Source organism: Vipera ursinii (genome assembly GCF_947247035.1).
Source record: "Vipera ursinii genome assembly, chromosome: 2".
NCBI classification, from domain to species: domain Eukaryota; kingdom Metazoa; phylum Chordata; class Lepidosauria; order Squamata; family Viperidae; genus Vipera; species Vipera ursinii.
In genome coordinates this window covers 233,362,888-233,390,784 of record NC_139513.1, presented here as the reverse complement: position 1 = coordinate 233,390,784, position 27,897 = coordinate 233,362,888, and the positions used below count along the sequence as shown (strand labels likewise).

The window sequence follows — 27,897 nt, the reverse complement described above, 5'->3', positions numbered from 1 at the left end:
GTAAAAGCACCAAGTTTGAAGACCCCTGTGTTAATAGCTGTACTTATAGCCTTAATGCAATATAGTTTTTTTTAAAAAAAAAATAGTCCCACTCATTCAAGAATTTAGAATAGCATATACCATCCAGATGTGTTGAGACTACAACTCTCAGAATATCAAGACAGCCAAATTCTGCTGCTTTACAAGAAAAAAAAATCCTTCCAATATATGCAATTGAAAAATGAAGGTCTGCCATGAGTGGTGCTTGATTCTTGATGACTTCATGGAGGTGCCCATGGAGGGGTTTCTGGCAGAAATCTAGACGGTATTTGCCATTGATTTCTTCTGGTCAAGGTCTCCAATTTTTCAGTCTTAGCCTAAAGCTCTGACATTTAGTGGTAATGCTGTCTTGAGTATGTGCTTTGCTAATGGAGTGAAGTCCCTGATTTTTCCATTCAAGGCAGCTTCCGATAACATGCAAGACAACTAATTAAGTTACAGTTAAATATTAAAATTCATCAACTAAAAACTCACTGATAAAAATCCATTAGTAACAGTCTCCAACAGTTCAAAAGATAGTTCAGCAACCAAACAATTTAAATTTTCTGAACCAAAAAAATGCTTTTGCTTTCAGATAGAAGGACAACAGATGTCTTCTGTCAGGGAGTTTGGTAGCCAAAGAGTGGCTGCCAAATGCGTTTCTGCCAAATGTGTCTCCAGTGATATTAGGGCAAAGAGAGAGAGAGAGAGCTACCTTCTGAGGATCTGAAAAGTTGGTGTGTGGCTTTCACCTGGGAGGAGATGATCACTTGGGAAAATATGTTGGGTACCAGGAAGCTTTCTGCCTGTACCTGTCATTCATTTATTTAATCTGGATGACTGGATTTTGCTTCCAGATTTGTCAATTGAAGGCTAAGATTACAGCATAGATTTGTCTGGCCCTCTGAGCTTCCTGAGCACAAAGAGCTCTGATTCAGGATCTTCATTTTGTAAGAACTATACCATATTGCAGAATACACTGAACTCCAGTGTAATATTGTACTTGACCTTTTGGATTAATATTTGGACTGTGGTATTAACCTTTGGAAAATCCAATTTATCTGCAGTTAGGTTTGACAGATTGAAATAGGAGGAATAATAAGCCTTTGAAACTTGTCTCAGAATGTCAGACGATTAGCTTTTCGGTCCTGTTAGAAATTTGATCTAGTTACCTGTTTTATGTTTGTATTAGGTACCTTCATAAACATTCAATTAATTATCTACTCTCCTGCGAAAATAAAGCAAACAAATCAGTTAATAGTACTGTACATTGTTGTTACTCTCAGGTCATTCAGGATTAAGATTTAATGTTATATAAGGAATGCTTTTTTCCCATTCCCAATGCTTTTTGTACATGGTTACTTAATGGTTTATGATGTACCCTGATGTATTGACATTCCCAGGTGTGAATGTAGAGTTTTTTGCAGATTAAATTCCTGTCCCACATACAACATTGCCTGCTAAATAATTAGTACCTGTCCATTTTGACACATTTTGATCAAATGCCAACAGTATTCTCTCATATTCTTATGGCAACACTGCTGTTGGGTTTTTGCTGGGTATTCCTAGTGTCAATTATGAGGGTTTTGCTTGTTCATTTGTTTATAAGAAATCTATTATCAAAGCAGAAGTTTTATCTGCAGAAGAGAACATGTTTTGATGGATTGTGAAGTAGTGATTAATTTGGTCCTTCTCCAAGCTCCTGTTCTCTTGATATGAGGCTGGATATAAACATTAATAAAGAGGCCAAAACACATAAGGAGTTTGACAACTGGCCCCAATGAAAATGCTGTTTACTTTTGTTTTTTAATTGATTGGTGGGGAGGGGGGTTAGTACAAAGGGAACACAAAATAAGACTTCCTACTATTAAATACAGTACATTGTGGTGTTTAAGTGTTCCCTTTATTTTTTTGAGCAGTATATATTATTATTGGTGGGAGGTTTTGATTTTACTGTTGATTCACTGTGAATGTTGTAAACTTGAAAATAAATAAATACGGTATGCCTTTCTGGTCTCCTAATAGATCTAGAAGTCCTTAAAGATCCAGAAATTGTATCCTGAGCATGTCAATACACCTTAGGTACCTTCCACTTGGTAGGATGCAGGCAACAGTATATTGCCTCATACATTTGTCTCTAGATTAGAAATGCTAGCTTCTATAGAATATTAAGGCATGCTAAGGATAAATTAAGTTTGGGTTGTGCTGCTGGCATATTGCCCAAATTGTGTCAAAACAAACAGGTACTATACTTACTGATAGCAGGCAATATTGTATGTGGCATAGGAATGATTAAGATTAGTAATCTACTCTGTACCTTTTCTATCTTACTGGAAAGTGTTTTGTGAAAGCCTTAATAAATCAACACCATAATTAGCAATAGAGGCCAGTATCTGTGTCTAGGGATGATTAGATGACATGAATGGTTATGTAAGAACAAATGCGAGAATACAGAAAGGATGGATGGATCATTTGAAGATTAAGGAACAATGCTATTGGTGAACATCTGCATAAAAAAAGTCAGTGACCGTTGGTTTGGAGAAAATCATATTAAACTACATTTCTGATTCAATTAGTATGAAAGGCTGAAATCCAGTAATGAAAGAAGTATATATAAAGATAATGACATTTTTGAATGTGTATTAAAGCATAGTTTAGTAATGTCAACAATAGATCTTGAGAAAAAATAGAAGAAAGGGGGAAAAGTGAACAAAAGTAGAATGTAGATAGAACGTAGAATCTAGAAAGAGGAAGTGTAAAATATATGAAAAAGTATGACGAAGAAAAAAGATGTGGAAGGTGCTTGTTGGAATACAGTGAAATTAATTTATGTTACCGAGTGAAGGAGGTGTTGGGAACAACACTAAGCATGAAAAAGGATACTTGATGGCATGATGAACTGAAAAGGCTATGGTGGAAAAAAAATGAGAATTACTGTTTCAAATAATGAGAGAAAAGTAATGCAATGTTGATGGAGAGAACATTGCAAAAATATAATCAAAGGGAGCAAGGAAACAGTTAAGACTAAAGGAAGCAGAGAACACACAGAGCAATTTTGATAGAAATTAAAAATTGTTTTGAAACGGGTTGACAGCTAAACAAGGCGCCTCCAGCAGAGTGAATGGAATTACAAATAGCAGTGATGAAATGATTTGGAATGAGATTGAAAGGAAGGAATTTTGGGATTGTTATTTTAGAGATTTGCAAGGGAATGTTAGAGATGTGTCAAAGACTGAATTTGAAACAAATGCTAGTTAGGGAAGGACATAATAAATTCAGCAGGAATGTTCAAAAATGGTAAAGTTGCAGGAGCAGATGGTGTAACTAGAGAAATGTTATTAATGTATTTATTTGATCAATGTATAAGTCACTTCAGGTGCCAGAACAGTTGTGGATTAAATAAATTAAATGGATTAAATGCGGTTTGCTTTTGGTATGGCTGGTGAGCTGGAGAAGTGCTGGGTACGTAGTCAAAATAATTGATTGGATTAGGACCAGCAAATAGAATTTAGAAGCACCATTTCTGGACATATCTGTCTGTATGAGTGATAGGCAACTTATTCTTGGGAGATTTGTAGTTTTCAAATCTAAAGTACAGATTTTGATAATCTAAAAATCTAATCAGAGGTATATTTTTACCAGTTTTACTTGAGCTGATAGTTTTAGCTTTAGCAATGTTCTGATTACCTCTTGTCTCACAAAGAAGTATATTACATGTCCCAACTTCCAAAACCAGCTGGAACAGCCAAATTGTAATGACTTCCTAAAAACCAAAAGGTTAGGAGCTATTCTGATTTTCATGGAAACAATCACTTCTGGTGATCGTTGTTGTTAACATTCCTTGGGAAAAGGGATATGCCACCAGATCTTATTGTATGGGCAGATAAAATTGAAAGTATACAGTCTCAAAAGTACCAAGATCCCCAACCATGTAAGGGTTTTTAAAAGTCAGGTATTGCCTTGAATTGTACCCAGAATTTAACTGGCAATCAGGACAGATCTTGAGGCTGTGGTGTTACATGGGGCAAATCAAGATGTGCTCATGACTACTAGAGCCACATCATTTTGGACTTTCCACTTGCTCTTATAGAGCCAACTCTATTTGAACTATGTACAACTGTCCAAGTGAGACATGATTAAATTGTGATTGAAGCAAATTGTGAATGAAGGGATGACTTCTAGATTTCAAGCCAGTTCTGTTGGGGGAGCATGATCCCATCTTAGAACCAAAGCTCAAATTTCTCTGCTCTGTCTTAGTCAAATTGTTCTTCTCCATCCAGATCCTAATAGGCTGCAGGATCAGAGCAGTACCTGTCTGGCCTAGGGCTGAGATGTAAAGTTGCATATTGTCTGCATACTGATGATACTTGACCATATTGATTGAACAGATCACCCAGTGGCTTCATATGGATGTTAAATAAGAGTTGAGAAAGCAGAAAGTCCTATAGCTCCCTATAATGCTGCCAACTCTGATGGCTTTTTTAGGTAAGTGAGAAGTACCACAAAACAGATAAATCCTTTTCCTTGGAAGCAATCAGAAAAGATACCATGATTAATGGTATCAAAAGTCTGCCTCAAGACAAACATCAGATCTAGTGTGTTCTTTCCTACATAAGTTCAGCTCGGAATGGTTTAGGACCATGGTTGCCATGGCAAAGAAAACTGCTATAACCCTGGGAAAATCCACTGCTTGCAATGAGTTTGAACAACCTGGGTAGGGATACCTCCATACTGTAGTAAAGGCCTTACAACAGAGGTGTAATCCAAATTTATCTCTAGAACTCAATTTCTCCAATGAAATTTCATGTATGGTTATTGAAAGATAACCACACATGAATTTTGGCGCCATCAGAATCTCCTGGCTACAACCTCACCTAACCTAGGCTTGTCACTGATGCCAAACCTGAGATCTAGACAGGCAAATCTCCCATAATGGAAGACCTCATTTTTGATGTGTTGCAGTACAGTGCTGGCTGAAATTGTGCTCACAGATATTTGAAAGATGGACATTGTTACATATAACGCATGCAACCTTTAAAGACGTGTGCTTGTCTCTTTGACTGTCGAAGTAGAAGAAAAAGGAAAAAAATGGTAAAATAAGTTTTAGGGTGGTTGGGTTTTTGTTTTTGTATGTTCTACACAGAAAATTACCTAAATGAGTTTGACATACCATCTTATGGCATTATTTTGTATTTGATACAACATGGAGCATTGCAACTTTTGCTTCAAAGAATTCATTTGCCATGGAAATTTGAGAGGGGAAAACACATTGTTATGCTATATCCAGGAAGACTGATAAATTTATAGCACTAAGCTAAATATGGGTTGTTTTACAACAGAGATGGGACGTCTCTATCGTAGATAAAAAAAAATATGAGTAGAATTAGATACTAATCTATAGACTAGTTCCTTTCATTTTCAGAAACCAGTTTGACATTCCTTTAGTACTGAGGCAAACCTGCACAACATGTAAGCTCACAGGCTACCAGTGTTTTGGAAAAATAATCATTTCACTGCCACCAAACAAAGCCATCCCTAGGAAAGATCTGCCATCTTGATTTTTACTGTCACTTCCACCCCCAAAGACACACTGAAGAGCACCTCCAAGCCTCACTAACACTGCCAACTCCATTGCTGCCACTGCTCTGCTAGCCACCAAACAACTGATTGGCACACCAGCTATTCCTTGTGACCTGCAATTATTTTTAAAGTATTAATCTGGCCCTTTCTCTACAAATGGTGGTGTCCCAGGGGTAGGCAAACTTGGCTCTTTTATGACTCGTGGACTTCAACTCCCAGAATTCCTGAGCCAGCTGTGCTGAGGGGAAGGGAGAGGTTTCCAAGCTGAGCCATACTGGCTCAGGAACTCTGGGAGTTGAAGTCCACGAGTCATAAAAGAGCCAAGGTTGCCTACCCCTGTAAAAGGTATGATGTTGGTTTGGTACTTGAATAAGACATTTACAAAAGTAGTATTACGACTGCGACATTTTTCCTTCTTAATGATAAGGTTTGGGAACCTGTCTGAATTTTGGAGATGATGTCTGTGGAATGAATTTCTCCTGTGCCTCTTTTTCCCCCCCCCACTTCTTACAACTTAGTGAAATGTTACTTTTCAACTGCTATCTGAATATACTGTTTTTGAAATACATTGAAGCTGTTAATGTATCTCAAAATAAGTTGCCAGATTTAATTTTATTCATAACTGATCAGTACTAAAAGATCTGCTGTCAACATAATTTCTTTAGACTTCTAAAAACTTTATTCCCATCTATTGATTTATTACTATCATTTTCTCTTTGGCTTTATGCAAGGTTGGAAAAGTCCACTTTTCTTCTTATAATGCTGCTGCTTTGAATTTGCCTTGTTAAGTGAGATTAATAGAGTTTGACAGCATCCTGAGTCAGGCAATCAGGTCCATTGATATTAAACAGTTGGCCACTTATAATGCTGTCCTTTGGCATGCATAGATTAGTCTTCTTAGTTGAAATAAGTTAGAAATTCTGATGAGTCCAGAAATAAAATAGTATATAAACTTGAGTATAGATGGCAGAGCATGTATTTTACATACAAAATGGTAACAAGTGTAATCTGAATCTACAGGTTGTTTATTCTACACATTGTAAAATAAAATCGGACATGATTTGCTGGGAAGTCCAATTTTTTTTTTTGAAATGAGGTTTAAAATCAAACTTGACATTTCTGTAATATTTTGATTGATTTGCATAATGCAAATTTTGCATTCTGTCTTAATAAATGAAATTATGACACATTTACACAATACGTTTATCTATATGACCACATGTATACACATATAGTTTCTTTGTAATTTGGAATATTGTTTTCATTGAAAACATTCATGAACTTCTACATTCATTTGAAATTCAATTAGAGCTTTTACAAGATTATAGTTTCACTATAACTATTTCACTAAATATTTCCTAATATCAAAATAATTAGTTGCAATTGCACAAATGAGAAGATTGAGTAATTCATGTTCTTTTTTGCTGTGTCTAAAACATGAGCCCAGGCAGGGTATTTAGAGGCAGAAGCTGCAGTTGTTAGAAAAAAATACTTTTACAATTCATTGCATTGCAGTTTCTAATTCTTATCATTGCCTTTCGTTTTACAGGTAGTCCTTGACTTATAGCAATTCGTTTAGTGACCGTTCAAAGTTACAACAGCATTGAAAAAAGTGACTTATGACCATTTTTCATACTTACAACCGTTGCAGCATCCCCATGGTCCTGTGATTTACATTCAGATGTGTGACAACTAGCTTATATTTATGGCAGCTGCAGTGTCCTGGGGTCACTTCATTCCCTTTTGCGAACTTCTGACAAGCAAAGTCAATGGGGAAGCCAGATTCACTTAAGAACTGTGTTGCTAAGTTGACAACTGCAGTGGTTCACTTAACAAATGTGAGAAGAAAAGACCTAAAACGGGGCAAAACTCACTTATTTCTCACTTTGCAACATAAATATTGGGCTCAAATTGTGGTTGTAAGTTGAGGACTACCTGTATTTTTTTTTAACGGAAATTAATTCTGTAATTGTTCACAATTCTACATTTTTTATCTTGTTCTTTGGAAATAGCCTAAAAAGCTACTTCTTTCATACATTAACTTTTGGGGGGCCAGGATCATGCTGTTCACAATCATTTTTTCTTTGTCTTTCTCTTCCCCTCTTAATTTATGTCATATGCCATAATATATCTCAAAAGGAGGTACAATTCACCAGCTCCGCTCTAAGGCAGATGTGCTGCTGTGTCCCTCTGCCTAGTCTTGTATGTAGACTTTGAAAGTAGCTAGAATTCTAGAAGTAGTGCAAGGCTGAGTGCACTTCAGTCTGTGTAGCATACAATCTACATGGCATACCAAAACTCTGGTCGCCCAGAATAAAGGAAAAAAATGCAATACTGAGAAAGATAACAGCAAGAGGATTGGTTGGGCTGAGGGCCTTGATAGTGTATCAGGAAACAAATTGAAAAGATAACTCACGTGTAAATTGATTCCTCATGAGCCCGGGGTGATTCCATGTTCCTCTAGGACAGGGGTAGGCAACCTCGGCTCTTTTATGACTCATGGACCTCAACTCCCAGAATTCCTGAGTCCATGAATCATAAAAGAGCCGAGGTTGCCTACCCCTGCTCCAGGAGGTTGTGCATATGTGTTTGTACTCGTTAGACAAATGTGCTTTAAATGTGTTGTAAGGATATAGCACTAAGAATCCTATCAAACACTATAGCATTAGCACTAGCAATAGCACTTAGACTTACAGTATATACTGCCCCATACTGCTTTATAGCACTCTGGGTGGTTTACGATGTCAGCGTATTGCCCCCAGCAATCTGGGACCTTGGAAGAATGGAAGGCTGAGTCAACCTTCAGCTGGTCAGAATCAAAACTCTTAGCTGCGGGCAGAGTTTGCTTGCAATACTGCATTCTTACCATTGTGCCACCAGGCAACCTTCAGCTGGTCAGAATCAAAACTCTTAGCTGTGGGCAGAGTTTGCTTGCAATACTGCATTCTTACCACTGTGCCACCAGGGCTCATCATTCCTACATTTGTTGGCAAATAAATTAAAAGAGGAGACAGCATGTGAAACAAAATACATTCTAGCTCCTACTTGGAACATTATACAGCAGTGTTTAAAGGAAAAACCATTTTAAAAATTCATGGTTAAAAATGCTCTTGAAATAATTAGTGTTCTGTCAGTTTGAACACATCTGTGAAAAACAGAGGTTTAATGAAGACTGTAATAGATGAAGTGCAGATAGTCCTTGACTTACCACCACAACTAGGACTGGAATTTTGATCACTAAGTGATGTGGTCATTTAGTGAGTCATTATGTGACCAGACCTGAATTTACTACTATTTTACTGCTGTTGTTAAGTGAATCATGCAGCCATTAAGTGAATCCAGTTTCCCCAATTGACTTTGTCAGAAAACAACTGGGAAGGTTGCAAACCACAATCAAGTGACTGCAAGATGCTGTAACTGTGTCTTGTAATCACATGACCACAGGGTTGGTGCAATAGTCATAAGGCACTTTTTCTCAGGCTGTCGTAACTTTGAACCATCATTAAATGAACACTCATTAGTCGAGGACAATCTACAAGTCCCTACATGTTTACAAAAATATGAAAGAGAAGACCTATTTATATGTCTTCAAGACCTGAAATGTTATTTTGACAATGATCATGAAGCTGCAAGGCTTCAAAGCGCACTTAGTATGGCCATTGCTGAGAATTCTGGATATTGAAATCCATGCATTTGGAGGGCACCCAGGTTGGGAAGCTGTCTTCCTGAGTTTATTGCCATTTAATTTGTCATGAAATCCATATTCCGATATGCTAAAGTTCACCACGGAAACTCCTGGTAGTTTACTAAATGTAAGTTGACTGTCCTCTGAATCCGCACTTTTAAGTGACCTTCACTTAACAATATTTTTACATTTTAAGTAGCAGCAGCAGGATATACTAATATTCATTTACTCTTTTCCTCCTAGCTGCGTTTATTTCCTTTCTGCTTTTGCCAAATTATTTAGGAGAAGAGTGTAAATTGAAGCCATTTATCCTGAAATGTGCCATTGCAGCAGACTGTTTATACAAGTGTAAGAAATTGTAACGTAGAAATATTTTGGTCTGGTCTGAAAGGAAAAAAGGATTTATTTATTTATTTATTTATTTAACAAACTTTGTACGTGTGGGATTTTTGATATGATACTGAAAATGCATGTGTTTAGCGGGAACTTTATTTTTGAAGTAAGGAAAATGTCTGTGGCTTTTTTTGCACTGTACACAAAATTAGCTCTCTTAAAATTGCTTCAGCTCTTAATAGACAATAAACTATTCCATGCATATGGGAAAATTTATTGGTGAGCCTGCGAGCTTTTAGAATGTGTATAAAGAGTCCATTCTTGCTGGCTAATCCCAAGTTGTAAATATTTGTCTGTCAGTTGGTGGGCGAGTGAGTCGGGAGTTAAGTTACACACGGCAAAAGATTGGAGAAGAGGCCATGTTTAATCCTCAACTGATGATTCAGACACCACAAGAAGAGACTGCTAATGTACTAACAACAGAAGCGCTCAGACAGCACCTTGATTCTGCACTACAAGCCAGCAAGATACATGTATATATGTACAACAGGTAAGATGGAAAGAACAAAGCTCCTTCAAATCTCAGAGCAGTTGTGAGAATGGTTTGCTCCAACCTGGTCATTTTCTGCAGTAACGTTTGAATCAGAACTCATTCAGAAGAAATTCAGAGGCTCCCTAGAAATTTCTTTTATTGTAAGAACAGCGTTTCCTTGAACATTTGCTTTTCAACATTTGCAAAGTTACTAGTTTTCCTGGAGAGCTAGTCCTCAACTCATGACCCCAGTTGAGCCCCAAATTTTTGTTGCTAAGCGAGACATTTGTTAAGTGACTTTGGCCCTGCTTTAGAACATTTATTGCCACAGTTGTTAAAGTCAATTACTGCAGTTGTTAAGTTAGTAACACTGTTGTTAAGTGAATCTGGAAAAGGTCGCAAAAGCTGATCACGTGACCCTGGGATACTGCAACCCTCATAAATACGAGTCGGTTGCCAAGTGTCTGCATTTTGATCATGTGATCATGGAGATACTGCAGCGGTCATAAGTGTGAAAAACAGTCATAAGTCACTTTTTCCAATGCCGATGTAACTTTGAACAGACAGTAAATGAACAGTTGTAAATCAAGAACTACTTGCAATATTTGCATGGTTCAGCCTTAATTTTTCAGTTCAGGACCAGTTAAAAAAAACATCAACATGGTAACTTTCATATGGTTTCAGCTACCCTCTCGATTTTGTTGAGCCCCACTGCCTCTGACCCTGTTTCTTTTGGCAACTGGGACCTGGGGAAAATCTTGATTTAGCCACATCTCTAGATGTTCATCATAGTTTACAATGTTTGAAACCATTGTGCTTTCAGCTATTAAGTTAAAAAAATAATCTTTTCCTTTTGCCATAAAACATTCAAAGTATAACTTCGGACTGTGTTGGGTTGCTGACATATCTAGTACAAACAGGTCCCAGTTGTGGGAGTCAGTAATATTAAACAATGGTTTAAGCTAGTATTAAAGCACAAATTTCAAGTTATCTTGAAGGGATCTTACAGTGAGTTTGTTTTGCAAAGTTCAAAACTGTTTTTGATCCAATGTAGATGAGCGTTCAGCATAAATTTACCCTGACATACGGGAAGGGTTCAACGCAGCAGGGAGTCCTTTGCATTCACCAAGTGGTAAAGAGAATGGGCATTTTCTCTATAGCACCGTTCTGCGGCCTAATACCCTCCAGATGTGCCAAAGTTCTGATGCTCTTTAGCAGACATGAGATGTAGCTCACATCTGGAGTTGTACCAGTTTGGCAAAGTCTGACCTACAATATTGCAAATTCAATTTCCATTAATCTTGCCTGGTGGTTTCTGAGAAATTTGAATTGCATGGTTAGAATCAGGAAGGATCCTCAATAGAAGAGGCTAAAAGGACCAGCAGGCCATCAAAATCTAACTATTATTACTGTCATAAGGTGATTATACCCATAAAGGTGAACTAATTTAATTCGAACAGCAGCATCTCCTAAGAGTGACAAAAAAAACCCCTTTGAAAATACAGGTAGTTCTCAACTTATGACCATTTGTTAATGTAATTTGCTCTTCATTTTTGCAGACAATGGAAATTGGAACATTTATGTCACAAATCAGGGGAACCCATCACAGAAACAGGTTACATGGACAAGGTAGAGACAATGTATTTATTACGTTTTTACTTATTTATAACCTGCCTTTATTATTTTTACAAATAACTCAAAGGCAGTGAACTTTCTTCGTTATATTTTCTCCACAACAATCCTGTGAGGTGATTTGGGCTGAGAGAGAAGAACTGGCCCCTAGTCACCCTGCTGGCTTTCATGACTAAGACGGAATTTGAATTCATGGTCTCCTGCTTTCTAGTCTGGTGCCTTAACCACTAGATGTATAACAATAGTTTGAAGGGTTTTTTTTCTGTTTCTTTTACAGATTATAGAACACCTTTATCCTTGTTTAATTATCACACCACTGGACTGCTTCTGGGAGGGTGCAAAGTTACAGTCTGGGACTGCATATCTACCGTGAGTAATGTGTGTTGATTTCTAATTTTTTTACCAGTTTAATGGGGCTTCACTTAGCTAGTGTTTATTCTGATGTTGGACTGAACACAAAATGTGCTCAGACTCTCAATGATTTAATATGGATTGAGGTAGGGGCACGCATTGGAAGTTGGAGGTTGTAAGGCAAAAAAACCAAAAAAAAACCACCTAAGATGGCAGCCACAATCATATGGCTGAAGTTACATTACATTTTTACATGCATCTCACAATATATGTAAAAGGACAGGACATTGATTACACTTCTGCAGCTGCCATCTTGGTTTTTTGACAATTCCCCTCAACCCAGATCTGGTCCCTTGGATATCCTTGGCTTTAGGTATTTGAACTAGATTCATATTTCATTTTCAGTTAGAATTGATACTGACATAATCATTTCAGTATCAGCTTTCACTGAGAGTAAAACATTTTAAACAATGTGTTTTGAGGACCTTCAGTGAACTCGGTCATCGGAGTGTGTACTGAACATCTGAGAAATTACAATAACAGGTCCTGAGTTTTGCATGAGTTGAAGTGTATGTGACAGTGGTGTCCAACATTGGTATATCACCTGCTTATGTTTTTCATATCTATCAATACAACAGTTTCTTTTCTTTCGTGCACTCACTAAATAATGACAAAAAAATGGTCTTTGCCCTATTACAAGAGAACCCCCAAATCAATTACTGTGTCTTCTGGCAACTTCCATCATATTTTCAAATGCTTCTGTTATGACAACAAGGACATTTGCTATAATTTGATACCTCTGATTTCTCTCTATGATGGAAAAGATCTATAAGGAGAGCATTTAAGTGAACTTGGTTACAGCTCTTCACAGGAAAGCAAATCCTCCTTGCATAATGCAAAGATCCTGCAGAAGCCATGATTACATCAAAGTGTATTATAAAGTTATCATAACATAGTAGTGGTACAAATATGCAATTTGGGTATTTTTCATTATGCATGGAATGTTGCTCCCTTTTTCCATTCCCAGTGGGTACCTTTGCCAAAAGGGTCTAGGGCAACTCGGTACGGCTAATTCACTGCTGCCAGCTTGCCACCACAAGTTGCCTCTGCCAACATGCCACCACTACCAGGTCACCACAGGACAACTCCACATAGTCAACTCATTGCAGTGACAACTCATGGCTGGAGAGAGAGCTGGGTGGTTGAGTGAATGGGTGGGTGGGCTAAGTGCAGAGTGGCAGCAGCGGCCAGGGGCTTACCATTTTCACACCCACCCACTGCCGCCACCACTGCCGCCACCACTCAGTGTGGTACTGAGCTCTGGGCTGAAGAGGCCAGAGATGATGGCAGTGGCTGGGGTGGGTAGCGGGGAGGTAGAGGTAGCCAGGGGACATCCCATTTTCACACACCCCGCCACTACCACACCAAGCTTCAGACCGAGGCTGGTGACAGCGGTGGTGATGGTGGGTGTCTGTGAAAATGGGACGCCCCCGGCGCCGCCACTGCTCTGCGTTCTGCCCACGTACTTGCTTACCACCTGACTTTCCCTCCAGCTGCCCATGGCAAGTTGTCCCCATGGCAAATTGGCCATGTGTAGTTGTCCTGCAACCCCTTGGCGGCTGTGAATTTGCAGAGGCGACTTGTCAGTGGCAAGCTGGAGGCAGTGAGCTGGTTGCATTGAGTTGCCATGGTGAGTAGTCCTGTTCCATTGCCAAAATAGCTTGCCTTTTGTTGATGAATTGCTATAAGCCAGGGATGCCTAACCTTGGCAGCTTTGACTTGTAGACTTCAATACTCGGAATTCATGGCTGGCTAGAAAATTCTGTGACTTGAAGTCCACAAAGTTGTCAAGGTACGAAACCCCTGCTTTTAAGCTGTGGGGGAATATGGTAATGATTGCTGTGACATTTTCAGGGGATTGATTGAATGATTGATTCTTCCTCCAATTTTGTGGCTTCAATACCTTTATTTAAGAAGAACTGGAATATTAGTCTTATCAGAACATTTTCATTGCTTAAAACAACAGCAGAAATCCTATCGGTTAGTCACTGGTTTGTCACCAAATTTTGGGCAGAATCTCAGGACCACAGAAAGAGTCAGTAATTTGAATATTTATTTATTTTTGCTTTGGTTCTTTCAATGTTTATACTATGCTGTAAACATGCTTATGAGAGAAAAGGCAAGGGTCCCAATTCATAGTTTTTTCCATTTCCCAAAGGCAACATTCTCAGATATATGATGGTTATTGGTGATTATATTTGAGGAAATAAAAGTACAATGAAAAGTATAATGGCAGCAGTTGGACTAACAATACTTGTAAAATAAAAACATGAAAATTGCTTCTTTCAATTAACCCAGTAATAGAAAACTTGAGCAAAAGCCAAGTTTTCTTTATTGGGCCTTTAAGTGGCATGAAGTCTCTCTTTTGGATATTGTTACTTTCAACATGTTCTATATTTTAAAAAGTTTAAATTCATTTAGGTTAATTGCATAGCTTATTTATATGGTACAGTTTTTGCCCTAGTTTGTCTGTCTCTGTAAAGGCAACATGCAATGGCTATTGCTTAACTTTCAGTGTGGACTTTTAAAAACGGGACAATGAAGGCACTTGCGTTTTCTGGTTGGGAGAGTCTGAATAATATCTTAAGCCTGGTTAAGCAGATACAGTGGTCTGAACCAGAGAAAAGTCAGGCAAAAGCCTTTATGGTCTGGCAACATCACAAAATCAAAAGTGGAAATGAAAAAAAAAAATAGCAGCAGAGGCTCAGGAGTTTATAAAAAAGTTTACCATGTCTGAAGGAGCACAATGCTTATAATTTTCTTTCTGTGTGTTTTTGATTAATATATGGCAAATATTTTAAAGAAAGACAGTTTTTAATATCATATGAACTTCTCTCTGATACTTGAACATTTCCTTTATTTATGACTGCTGAATTTCTTATTTTTTCTGAGTCATCAATTAGTTACTAAATTATTCATTTAAAAATTGTACTTAAAATACTAGTTTAGATACGAATTTTCTTGCTTATTTATTTATTTTATTTATTTATTTTAATTCCATTTATATCCCGCCCTTCTCCAAAGACTCAGGGCGGCTTACAAGCTTAGCAGTAGCCTTCATTCTATGTATATGCCTGCTTATTAGGGCTTTCACACACACCCCAAGCGGCATTATTACAAAGTCAGCTTAATTGCCCCCAACAATCTGGGTCCTCATTTTACCTACCTCGGAAGGATGGAAGGCTGAGTCAACCTTGAGCCTGGTGGGATGCGAACCTGCAATAATTGCAGGCAGCTGGTGTTACTTAAGGAGGCATTAGCCCACTGCTCCACCAAGGGTCTTTGATTATCTCAATTCAATAAATGAATAAACAGAGGCACAATGTAATAGTTGAGGTAAGAATAAAGATTTAACTGCAACCTCTAAAACCCCTCAAACTATTAGATTCAAGAGTCTCTGTTTACTAGCATTTACTTAGGCATGGATGTGATGCTCATGTGAAGAAGAAATTTTGTCGGTTAAAAACCAGCTTTAAGATAAGAATTTTCAGCAACCTTTTCTGTGACAAATCTTGTGGCAATGTTTTAAATATCATTATGCACATGTCAGTGAACTCTGTTTCCAAAAAATATGAATGTGAGTCGGAGTGAGGAAGCAGTAAATAAATATTTACAAAAGTCTGGCAACTCTTGATATCTTTTCATTTCTCTCTTCACGGGACAGAGGAAAACCCCATTTGCAGTGGACCAACTTTGACCCCTTAGAATTCTTGGAAGAGCTGAAGAAGATAAACTCCCAAGTAGATACTTGGGAGGAGATGCTGAATAAGGCAGAAGTTGGCCATGGATATATGGATCGACCTTGCCTAAACCCTGATGATCCCGACTGTCCTATAACTGCCCCCAACAAAAATTCAACCAAAGTAAGTTAATTCTTCTTTTTTTCAGGCAAAGGAGAAAAATGTGTTGACAAAGCAGATTGTAATTCCATATCATAAAATGATTGTCAACAATGTGATGCAGTTTCAGGATAGCAGTATTTGATCCTCTCATACAGCGTTAAGTTCAAAATTCTGGAGTTGATAAAATGATGGTTGGTCACACCGACTTGAATTGTTCTGCTAACAGAATAAAATAAGGCAATAATAAGGAAACTATGACCATTTGTATGGCTTACTTAGCAGGAGTTCCAGACCAAGACACCTACTTATTCCTACTTTAACAAACAAGCTTCAAGGATTTAAGAACAAACAATAGCTTTGAAATGATATATATATATAATATATATTATATTATATTCTAAATTTTGTACTGCAGAGAAAGGGATATTGGAATATTAACGCACTTAGATTTGCAAAGCCACTAAATACTCATCAGTGTTAAATGATAGATATGACTGAACAAATTGCTACCAATCAAGTTCTATATACAAATGCTGTAGTATCAAATAATGGAAACTTTTGTAGTTAACAAGTTTCCAAAAGAGCATCTTTTTTATTACAGAATACAAATACAAATATCTGTAATTGGTATATTTGCATTTTATTCCAGGTCATCTCAAGAAATTTATTCTAGTTTTTGAAATTCCCCCAAACATTGAGATTGAGGGAGTCTGAAGTATTGAGGGGTGTTGCTTTAGGATACCAAGCACTGTTTTTTTAATTCATTTTGTAAAACTCTTTCTGACATGATTCTATTGTTGTTGCTTTAAGCCACCCAGCATTATGGTATATAATATGAGTAGCTATGTTTTCTTAATAAAACAAATATTTATTCTACCATTTAGATTTATATTAAAGAAATTAAACACTCAAACTGAAGTAGGGCCTTTTTTGTTTGTTGAGATATTTAATGGACTATGCTATACTTGTTTTTAAAAATGAATGTATTATTTTTGTGCAAACTTTAGATTTAAAGCAAAATAGAAAAAGTCAAAATGTCCATAGTTTGGAGCTCCTTCAGTGGTAGAGAGGAAGTAGACAGGATTTGAGTGACTTCTCTATAAAGATTTTACTGTGATGCTGGAGTGAAGTTTCCTTTTTTCCTCTCTTGATTCTCTGCTTTTATTATTGTTGTTGTCGCTTAATAAATTTTCCAGGGACAACTCAAGGCAGCTGAAGTTTATTTGCTGCCTAAGGAAAATAAATGGCTTCCTTTCATACAGACTTCAGGTACCCCAAATAATCATGTTGTTGTGCCACATGAATAAAAAAAAATCCCTCAAATGCTGCAATAAAAGTACAAAACAGACTAAATCAACCTTTGCTAGCTTTTCATGACAACCAAAATCTACTCCCTAAGGCAAGGGTCTTCAAATTTGGCCCTTTTATGACTTGTGGACTTCAACTCCCAGAATTCCTCAGCCAGGCACGCTGTCTGAGGAATTCTGGGAGTTGAAGTCCTCAAGTCATAAAAGGGCCAAGTTTGAAGACCCCTGACCTAAGGCAACTAACTTCTTCTCTCTACTTAGAGGTGAAACCATCCTGAAAAAGATAAAAATATACAGCTACCAACCTGAGAGAAAATGCAAAGCTACATCTTCCAGAATCAATCCTGGAAGCATGAAAATACTTCCATAAGAACATTCTTAGTCTCTCCCCGCCCCTTTCAGAGTTTGCAACCAGAGCAGGATATTTGCAGGATTTATGCATATTAGAAAACTTACCTTCAGGGGTATCCAAAGTGGCATCAGTGATCCTCCAGAATTGTGAACTTTCCTGTCTTTGATTCTGTAACACTTTTTTTTTATATTTCCAGCCTCTTGATGTTGCCCTTGCTTTAAGCGGTGGATGCTATGGGCTGTCAAAAAAATACATGCATTGGCAAGAAGAACTGATTATTGGTGGCACTGTTAAAAATGGTACTGGGGGAAAACTTGTCAGGTAAGCACTCCTAATCCAGTAATTCCTGCCTGGGACATCCTGGTTTGGGTCTACACAGCTCTAGAGTGCACTATGGTTTGGGTGGTCTTGGCTTAAATTCTTGTGACAACTTAGCTGTTTTGTTCTATATGTCAGGGTTTACAGCCAGCTGTTCTTAGTCAACGGATCTTGCTTTAAACAAACCATGGCTTAATGTGAAGTGTCAATCCAACTATTGTTTTCTTTTGAGTGAAAAATTTACTGTCGGTAATGTGAGAATTCTTTTTTCTTCCATTCAGTCATATCCAGTTCTTGGAGATTGCCTGGAAAAATCCCTGCAGTATTCTTGGCAAGGTTTTTCAGACATAGTTTGCCATTGCGTCCTTTTCCTGACTGGCCAAAGGTCACCTAGCTGGCTTTGTGCCTAAGACAGGATTAGAACTCACCGTCACCTAGTTTTTTAGCCTGACACCTTAGTTAGATAAGATGAACTTTATTGTAATTTTTCTGTATACACAATGGCACACATTAAAATGAAATTCCGATGCCCATTCTTGAAAGGAAAAAAAAACACCACTCATCAAACAGTGTCATCAACCCAAGGATAACAATACTAATACACCAAACTGACTCTCAGTGAGAGTACTACTATTTATTATACCAATAAAATGCATTTTTGTTTATGAGATAGTGGGGATAAAGTTTAGTAAAAATATTAAAATTGAAGTCCTTCTTAGTACATATAATGCAAAGGAAAAAAAACCCATGCAGCATATGATTTAAATTAGAGAGCAACAGTTTTCAGCAAAGTGTATCCCCCATTTGAGCTCTCGTAGTTTTACTCCTTTTCCACTTGTACGTGAAGAGTTCATGATACCTATGTAGCCCACGGTTATCTTTTGGTGACTAATGTTTGTATGATCCATTGGAGATTTTGGTCTCTGGAATAGGGTGGAGATGACTTTGTTACTTCTCCCCCGTGTCACATCACGTGCTATTACGAAGGATCCCCCCTCCCCCCTCCCCTTTTCTGGACCGAAGATGAGAATCCTTTTCAGTGATAGAAACTTCTGTTGGATCCTACTGCATATGGAAGGATCCCATTTGCTGCAACTGTGTTAATTTGTGTACTTTTTATGCTTCTTGGGGAAAAAAACTTCACTTTTAAGACTTCAATTTTCTTCAGATTGTTTGCCATCCAAACCATCTCCTTAATAGGTGTGAGTCCCCTATAGGTCCCGCTGCTTTGTGAATGGTGCCTTATTTAAATTATACAGAGAGATTAGACATAAGAAGACTGAATCAGATCAGCCCTTTAATAGAGAAACTGGACGGTAGCTCATAGGCTTTTTATATTCCAATGTCTCTGCATCTGCTTTACATCTATGATAGGATCAGCTTTTTATATCAAGATATAAGAAGATAAAGAGGTTTTACAACAGGAATGTCTGACCGTGACAACTTTAAAACCGGTGGACTTCAACTTCTAGAATTCCTCAGCCAGCAATGCTGGCTGGTTAAATTCTGGTAGTTAAAGTCCACAAGTTGCCAAGCTTGGACACCCCCAGTTTATAACTTAGATTTCTCCCTCCATTTTAAACAACACCAAAAATGATTCTCAGTTAAATAAAATGTGTAGAGCAATTATAAAAAGAAAATATTGAAGAAATGGCTTTCTGCTGGCCAGTTTCTGGCTTTCTGCTGCCCATAAGAACAGTCTTCCAAACCCAGCAAAGATCATTTCCATCCCGTAAGCAAAGATTGTGCATTTGGTGACACCTCGCAGTAAAACCAGTCCCCCCCCTTTTTGGAGGGGGAGACTGTGGTTGCCCCTTTCTCCTTCTAAATCCCCCATTCTTTCTTGCAGTGCTCAGGCTTTACAGACCATGTTTCAGCTAATGACTCCAAAGCAAATGTATGAACACTTCAAGGGTTACGACTACGTTTCGCACATCAACTGGAATGAGGACAAGGCAGCTGCGATCCTGGAAGCATGGCAGAGGATGTATGTTGAGGTAAAATGGACATTTGCTTGGAGAATGGTTTCTTTCTAACTTTCATTGTAAACCATGCTAGCTCTTGTCATCGCAGTCCTTCAGGGATCTTCCGTGAGATAGTGCATCTTGTTAGGAGATAGCTAGAGGATGGAGATTCAACCCCTGTCATTCCCAGCCAGTATGCTGGCTAGAAAGAGGAAAGAGAGAGGCATGCTTAGGTCTGGCTGAGTAAGAACCTTTTTTTTTTAAGAAGAAACAAATACATGAAAAAACCTGCCACCCACAGCAAGAATTGAGTGAAATATTGCTGGTTCTTCTGTGGTAAAATGAAAGAGAAATGTGTGTTTCTTAGAATGCATGGCTTTTAAAATCCATTGTCTTGAGCTGCTTTGGGCTGCCGAAGCTTAAGGAGAAAAAGTGAGCATTTGGTTAGGATGATTCTTGCATGCGAGCACACACACACACACACACACACACACACACACACACACACGCTCCCAGCAAAGGTGTCTGGAAAACATTAGCCCGCCACAGAATCTGTTCACAGCTGCAGTCCCCTTGGTGAGGTCATGTGACATTATCTGGCCTTTGTTTCCCAGGCATTGACCTCTGCTGAGCTGCTTGTGACCTCTTTGAAGTGTCCAGCCAATGAAAAAAGAGAGGGCTACTCTTAAGAATTTGTTGTTTTTAGATTGGGTATAACAACAAATCAGTTGTAGACTTCTGGATGGAATGCAGAAAAGGGTGCAGGAGGGGCCCGAGTGAGCTATGAACCTTCTTCAGTTTCACTATTTTAAATAAATTGACATTTCCCTCTTTTCCAAGGTATACGTTCCTATTTGATCTGTAAGCAGCCTGCTGTGGCTCTGCATTGGGTATGGCAATTATATTGACAAAGGGTCAAGGATGCAGCGGTAGTGTTAGTAGATGAGAACGCCTGTGGGTGATCTGGGTGAGTGAGAAGAGAGAGCAACAGATAAAGTGAGAGCAACAACTAAAAAGTTAGTGTCAATAGAAGTCTGCTTCAGAAATACAGGTTGTCCTTGAGTTACAGCCACAATTGAGCCCAAATTTATGTTGCTAAGTGAGACATTGGTTAAGTGAGTTTTGCCCCATTTTGCAACTTTTCTTGCCACATTGGTTAAGTGAATAATTGCATTTGCTAAGTTAGTAATATGGTTGTTAAGTGAATCTGTATTCCCCATTAACTTTGCTTGCCAGAAGGTTGCAAAAGCTAATCACGTGACCCCAGTGACACCGCAACCGTCGTAAATATTTATTTATTTATTAAATTTGTATACCACCCTTCTCCCGAAGGACTCAGGGCGGTGAACAGGGCAATACATATCAAAAACAAGATACAGAAATTAAAAACGATTAAATAAAATGCCCACGAATAAGTTAAAACACATTAAAAGTAGGTTAAAACACATTAATAAAACCCAACCCCATCCCATCAGGCCAGGCCAGCTTGTTCGAAAAGGTAGGTTTTGAGATTGCGCCGGAAGGAGCGGAGGTCAGGTGCCATCCGGAGCTCGACCGGAAGATGGTTCCATAAATCCGGCGCGCCCACAGAGAACGCCCTCCCCCTGGGGGCCACCAGTCGGCATTCTTTGACCGGTGGCACCCTGAGGAGGCCCTCTCTGTGGGAGCGTACTGGGCGGAGGGAAGTTGACGCCGGCCGCAGGTGCTCCCCAAGGTATTCCGGACCCATGCCATGTAGGGCTTTGTAGGTCATTACCAACACCTTGAATCTCACCCGGAAGACAACTGGAAGCCAATGCAGCTCACGGAGCAGAGGTGTAACATGGGAGTGTCGGGAAACTCCCAACACAACTCTCGCGGCTGCATTCTGTACCAGCTGGAGCCTCCGAGTGGTCTTCAAGGGTAGCCCCATGTAGAGAGCGTTGCAGTAGTCCAGACGAGAGGTCACGAGCGCGTGAGTGAATATGAACCAGTTTCCAAACATCTGAATTTTGATCCTGTGGCTGTGGGGATGCTACAATGGTCATGCGAAAAACGTTTATAAGTCATTTTTTTTCAGTGCCATTGTAACTTTGAACGGTCACTAAATGAACTGTTGTAAGTTGAGGACTACCTGTATATCATAGTGACTTCCTTTCTGTAATTACAGCTCCCATCTTCTTTTCATAGGTTGCTCATCAAAGTCTTGCACAAAACTCTACTCAGAAGGTGCTTTCCTTTACGACGACAACTCTGGAGGACATCCTAAAGTCATTTTCTGACGTCAGCGTCATCAGAGTTGCTAGTGGCTATCTATTAATGGTAAAATAGATTTAATATTAATTTTATTCTTCCTTAGTCTTCTTCAAGCTCATGCCATCCAGATACGGAAAGGACCAGGCTGGAGAAATCTGTAATTCATGATGTACCACTACATGAGTTTTTTTTATGCTAAGCTGTCATACAAATCATCCTTACAATGTTTTTAACAGCCTTAAAATCTGCATTTTTATGCCACTTGCTCACGTATGTCTCCGATCCATGGAAGATCTGTGGCTCATTAGCGTGAGCACAAAGTTGGCTTGGGATGGGGCCACGGGGTTGTTCTTTGTGGTTTCCTCTTAAATGGTTACAGAGCTGAGGAGACGTCTGCTTGAGATGTGTGGAGGTGGGATTCAGACCTAATGACAGGATCAGACAAGCAAAGCCATTGCTCTATCTCACTGCTGAGCAGTGCCTTCCAATATCTGTATTCTATTAAAAGTGTATTTTGTTGTTGAAAGTTTTGGTCAGGAAAAGGAAACATAAAACTGGCTTTCTCTGATGTCAGGCCTGGTTTGGGAAAAAAAAATGCTCTTTTGTTCTGCTTACAGCTTGCCTACGCCTGCTTAACCATGCTGAGGTGGGACTGTGCTAAATCCCAGGGTGCTGTGGGTCTGGCAGGAGTCTTGTTGGTTGCTCTCTCAGTAGCTGCCGGATTGGGACTGTGTTCCTTGATTGGGATTTCCTTTAACGCTGCCACAACTCAGGTATTAAAACAAACAGTTTGCAAGACGATGTACTGCAATGTCTCATACTAAGGGTGGTGTGTGCATGGGGGAGTAGGACGGACTTTAAGAGAACAATCCTCAGAAGTTTGAATTAATATGTTTACCTAAAACTAGTCATAGCTGTGGTTATTTAAGCCCAGAAGACTTCTGAACATGGCATACAGTATGGTTTTATGGGATGTATATTTACATGTCACACACACACACACACAACAAAATTGCAGGTTTTGGCATGTCATGTCAGAGGAAATGAGGGACAAAAAGGGCTTTATAATTTGCACTGAAATTTTTGAAAGGAACTTGTTGTTAACCGTAAAGTAGAGAGGGAAAGGCTGAATATTCAAGACTTGTGCTGAAAATTTCAATGACCCGGGAAATTCAAATTGTGCTTGAATAAACCCTGTTTCCAAAGGCAGGGTGTGCAGACATATGTGCTGTGAAAATGCATACTGTGATACAATTGGCTAAAATCTTCTCTCCAGGAAATTATTATAATGTGTGGATAATTGACAGTTGGATTCATAGTCTAAGACTAAGGAAGTTTAATAATTAAAGTCCTAACCAAGGACCTACGAATTATTAAGGTAATGTCTAAGAATATAGGTAGCATTAAGCAGGGTGGGTGGAGGGTTTTTAAAAAAAACACAGGGTGTTCGGGAGTGACAAATTGAATATTTCCAGATATTGAGAAAGCGCATTAGATAAAGCCTGGAGGGCTCCAATCACAACGGATTTCTTTTTCCATAAGGTTCAGCTGCAATCTGCAGGTCCTGGTATTTTGAATTTTTTTCCAGTTGTTTTTCCTCAATCTTAGCATCGTCTGGAATCGCAACATCAATGAACCAGATTTTCTTCTTTTCAATAACTCCTATTACATCAGGCATATTATGAACAAGATGCCTGTCTGTTTGGATCTTAAAACTTCAATAATATTTTAATCCTGCACTTTTTCCAAAACCTCCTCGATGTGAGGGTCCCAGTATTTTTTACTACATTCAAATCCAAACCTCTGACAAAATTTCCAGGAATAATTCTGGCAACTTGGGCATAACACTGCTTGTAATCAATTTGCGGAATTTTGCAGCAGCCATTGATCAAATGGTCAATTGTTTCATCCTTTTAACTACAAAGGGGACATTTGCTGTTATTTGGTACATGTTGAATTTTTCCCTTTATGCAATTAGATGGCAAAGCTTGTACTTGAGCTGCTAAAATAAAGCTCTTGCTTTCTGAAATCAGCAAGCTAAAATGAGGAAAAAAGAGATCCTGCAATACATATCCTCTAATATTAGTTGCTCAAAGCAAGTGGCTCGTTTAACTGGATTGTAAAAATAGCCTTTGGTTATTACGAATCCACATGAAGACCTGTTAATTTCTACTGGGCCTGACAATATGATGGAGATCAGTAATTGAAGAGAAACACCCAATGGTGTAAAAAAATTATGTGCATAAAGAATTGTGCCCTCCTAACTACAATGGCTCAAGATTTCTGCTTATGCCTAAAGTGAAATGTAAGATTGCACTTCTTTGTCCTACTTTATTAACTTGTTCTTTGGTTGGTTATAAAATAGTTGTTGCTGTCTCTTTTTATGCAGGTTTTACCCTTTCTTGCTCTTGGAGTTGGGGTAGATGATGTCTTTCTTTTGGCACATGCATTTAGTGAAACTGGGCAGAATAAGAGAATTCCATTTGAGGTAAATTCTGATATTTCTTACATTACATATGCTGACTCTGTAAACCACTTAGAGAGGGCTGTAAAGCACTGTTAAGCAATATATAAGTCTAAGTGCAATTGTTATTTACCATTCAGCAAGCTCATTAAACATACACTTTAGTTTTTCAGTTAGCAGCTGACAACATAAATCATTTCTTAGGTTGCCCCAGGTTATTTATCTTAGAACTATGCAGAGTAAACTAATAGCAGTATAAATGACCAAAGACCCTTAAATGGTTTCACTTTTGACAAAAATGAGTAACTCTGTTGGCATTATCAGCAGAGATGTATATATGATTACCCCTTCAGAAGAATCTGGAAATCTTATGATTAATATGTTATTTTAGAGGAATGAAATGCTGATTATGGATTATATTTGTTGTCAGTTTGTGATTATTTGTCAAAGTAGTTATTATTCTTCAAAAAGTTATTTGGATAAATTGAATTGAAATTTCAATTATTCTCCCAAATTTTTTGAGAACTGATAGTCTTATTTTGCATTCTGATATCAGGCTATTTCTGCTACGGTCTACTTTAGAAATTTTTTTAAAAAGTTGTTTGTATTAACTTTCCATTGTAGTTTTCCATTTCTGTTGTACAGTAGAATCAGATGTAATAGTATCTATATATAATACTATTAAGATTCTCATTTCCATAACCTTTAACTCAGGGGTCTTCAAACTTGGCCCTTTTATGACACGTGGACTTCAACTCCCAGAATTCCTCAGCCAGCGTGCCTGGCTGAAGAATTCTGGGAGCTGAAGTCCACGAGTCATAAATGGGCCAAGTTTGAAGACCCCTGCTTTAAGTGGACAAAATGGTGTGACTTTGGGGCCAGCCACACACTCTCAACCCAACCCACCTCGCACGATTGTTGCTGTGAGGAAAATAGGAGGAGGAAGAAGTATTATGTATGTTCCTTGCCTTGAGTTACTTATAAAGTAATAAGGGTGGGATAAAAATTTAATAATAAAATTTTAAACCAAGGTAACTCAAATGGACCAACTTACAGAATGTGTCCAAAATCTTAGACCAGGGCTAGGCAACCTTGGCTCTTTTATGACTCATAGACTTCAACTCCCAGAATTCCTGAGCCAGCTGGCTCAGGAATTCTGGGAGTCGAAGTCCATGAGTCATAAAAGAGCCAAGGTTGCCTACCCCTCTTAGACCCATGGCTCCTGTGGAATTGAAATTTGGCAAATTTTATAAAACATCAACTCCCTCTCCCCTCCCCCATAGAATGCCTCCCTGGTAATCATTAAAAATGGCTAGTTCTCTTCTGTCAAACTTCTGGGACATAAGAGTTTAAAAGATTGCTGCCAAATGGCTAATTTTGGCCTTAATATGTGATGTTCTTATGATTATTTGTGCTATATTTGTTTTTATTTGCTTTGAACCACCCAGCATCTTTGATTAGAGCAGCCTGTAAATAAATAACTATTTCTCTATTGCACTGTAATTTTATATAGCTTATGCGCTGTTTAATTAGTAATTAATTCCACGTATTTGTCTGTTTGTTTCAGGATAGAACAGGGGAATGTCTGAAACGCACGGGTGCAAGTGTGGCCCTTACATCTATTAGCAATGTTACTGCATTTTTCATGGCTGCCTTAATTCCCATTCCAGCTCTACGGGCATTTTCACTCCAAGTAAGTTCATAAAGTAAAACTAAATAACTTTTAATTTATTATTTCTCAATACAGTCCAGAGATGAAGCACTTCTCATTCAACACAACTGGGGAGGACTGGTGGAGAAAGTTAGCCAAGGGCATAGCGTTTGGATTGGGCGAGGGGCACAAATTCCCAATTAAAGAATGATTCTGAAGGGAGCAAACTGACAATGGGGTCTGCACTGACCTTCCTATCAGAAGCATATAAGTAAGAGCAGTTTCCTCTAGGCCAGGGGTGTCAAACTCAATTTCATTGAGGGCCACATCAGCATTACAGTTGGCCTCAGGGGGATGGGTGGGTATGGCCTGGGTGGGCGTGGCCTACTGGGTGGGCGTGGCTACAGTGGGTATGGCCAGCTCTACATCGTTCCCATCAAGGGTGCCTATGGGGGCCTGGGCAGGAGTGGGACAGATCTGAGGGTCTCTGACAGAAGGAGGGTCTCTGGGCCAGGGCCAAGGCAGTGGGGGCCGTTCCCTCACTGTTTCCAGGATGGCTTCACGGGCCGCATGAAACCACTTCGCGGGCCGGATCCGGCCCCCGGGCCTTGTGTTTGACATGTCTGTCTAGGCTAACTGGAGACAATAATGACTCTAATACACAATTCGAGAGGGCATCAGTTTGGGAAGAGCAATTATAGAGCACTCTTAATTTTAGACGTGCTTCTTTTCATGAATATGATTGACTTGAAACTGCAGTTATCCTTCTCGTGTAATTTTTGAGTCTATGTTTTAAAATGTGAAAGATTTGCTAGTTCTCAAAAAACCTGATACACAGAATAGACACTGAGTTGAACTTGAGTATGCTAGCAACCTTTTTGGAAATGTACTTTAAAAGTTCTGAAAATAGCACTGACTCTATAGTAAGTACATTTATTTTTTTAGAGGAGAAGAAATATACTTTTTTAAGATGAACAATGGATTTTAAAGATGAGCCTATGAACAGTGCGGTAGCTTTGTGGCTGCGAGTTCCTAGCCACAATATTTAGAATTCTGTGCTGGGCTAAAAAAAGGAAAGTAGCATTCATTTGATGGAATGAACTAGAACTTATAGAATTATTGTTATAATGCAGAAGCCAGGAAAAGAAGGGCAAAAAGACACTACATTTTGATAGACTCTCTAAATGTGTTACTATTCTATATGTAGCCTGCATTACAAATTCAGATGCACAATCCACATCTCTATACTGAAAGGTTTTTGTGCATCATGTATGTTCTTATATTAAAATTAGTCTGATCCTTTTTTCCTCTGTTTATTGAAGAGGTTTGATTTTATTAAAATAAAGAACTTGATGGCAGAGTTCCATAGACATAGATTAATAGAAAGTGGGGGTTTCTTTCTCCCCAGCATTTTCTAATTAATTAATTGGAATCTCCAAGAAGCTGGAAAAATGGAAAGGATTTCTTTCAGGAATCTGTGGATTTTGTAGAAATAGCTACAGCATTTATTTGTTTATTTTATTCAATTTCTATAGCCACCCATCTCCATCAGTGACTCTTGGCGTCCAGCCAG

General features: G+C 38.6%; 1 protein-coding gene across 1 annotated transcript in view; it reads left to right on the top strand.

The window, feature by feature from the left end:
* Positions 1-10,020: 10,020 nt before the first annotated feature.
* Positions 10,021-27,897, top strand: part of PTCH1 (patched 1) — a gene marked incomplete at its 3' end in the record, with an annotated part of 55,118 nt that continues 37,241 nt past the window's right edge. Inside the window, exons 1-10 of the mRNA XM_083353499.1 lie at positions 10,021-10,166; positions 11,708-11,777; positions 12,058-12,149; positions 15,856-16,054; positions 17,889-18,013; positions 19,860-20,007; positions 22,144-22,275; positions 22,827-22,982; positions 24,599-24,697; positions 26,241-26,366. Coding sequence (XP_083209625.1) covers positions 10,036-10,166; positions 11,708-11,777; positions 12,058-12,149; positions 15,856-16,054; positions 17,889-18,013; positions 19,860-20,007; positions 22,144-22,275; positions 22,827-22,982; positions 24,599-24,697; positions 26,241-26,366 — 1,278 coding nt within the window. The 5' untranslated portion in view covers positions 10,021-10,035. The remainder of the gene's footprint in view (positions 10,167-11,707; positions 11,778-12,057; positions 12,150-15,855; positions 16,055-17,888; positions 18,014-19,859; positions 20,008-22,143; positions 22,276-22,826; positions 22,983-24,598; positions 24,698-26,240; positions 26,367-27,897) is intronic.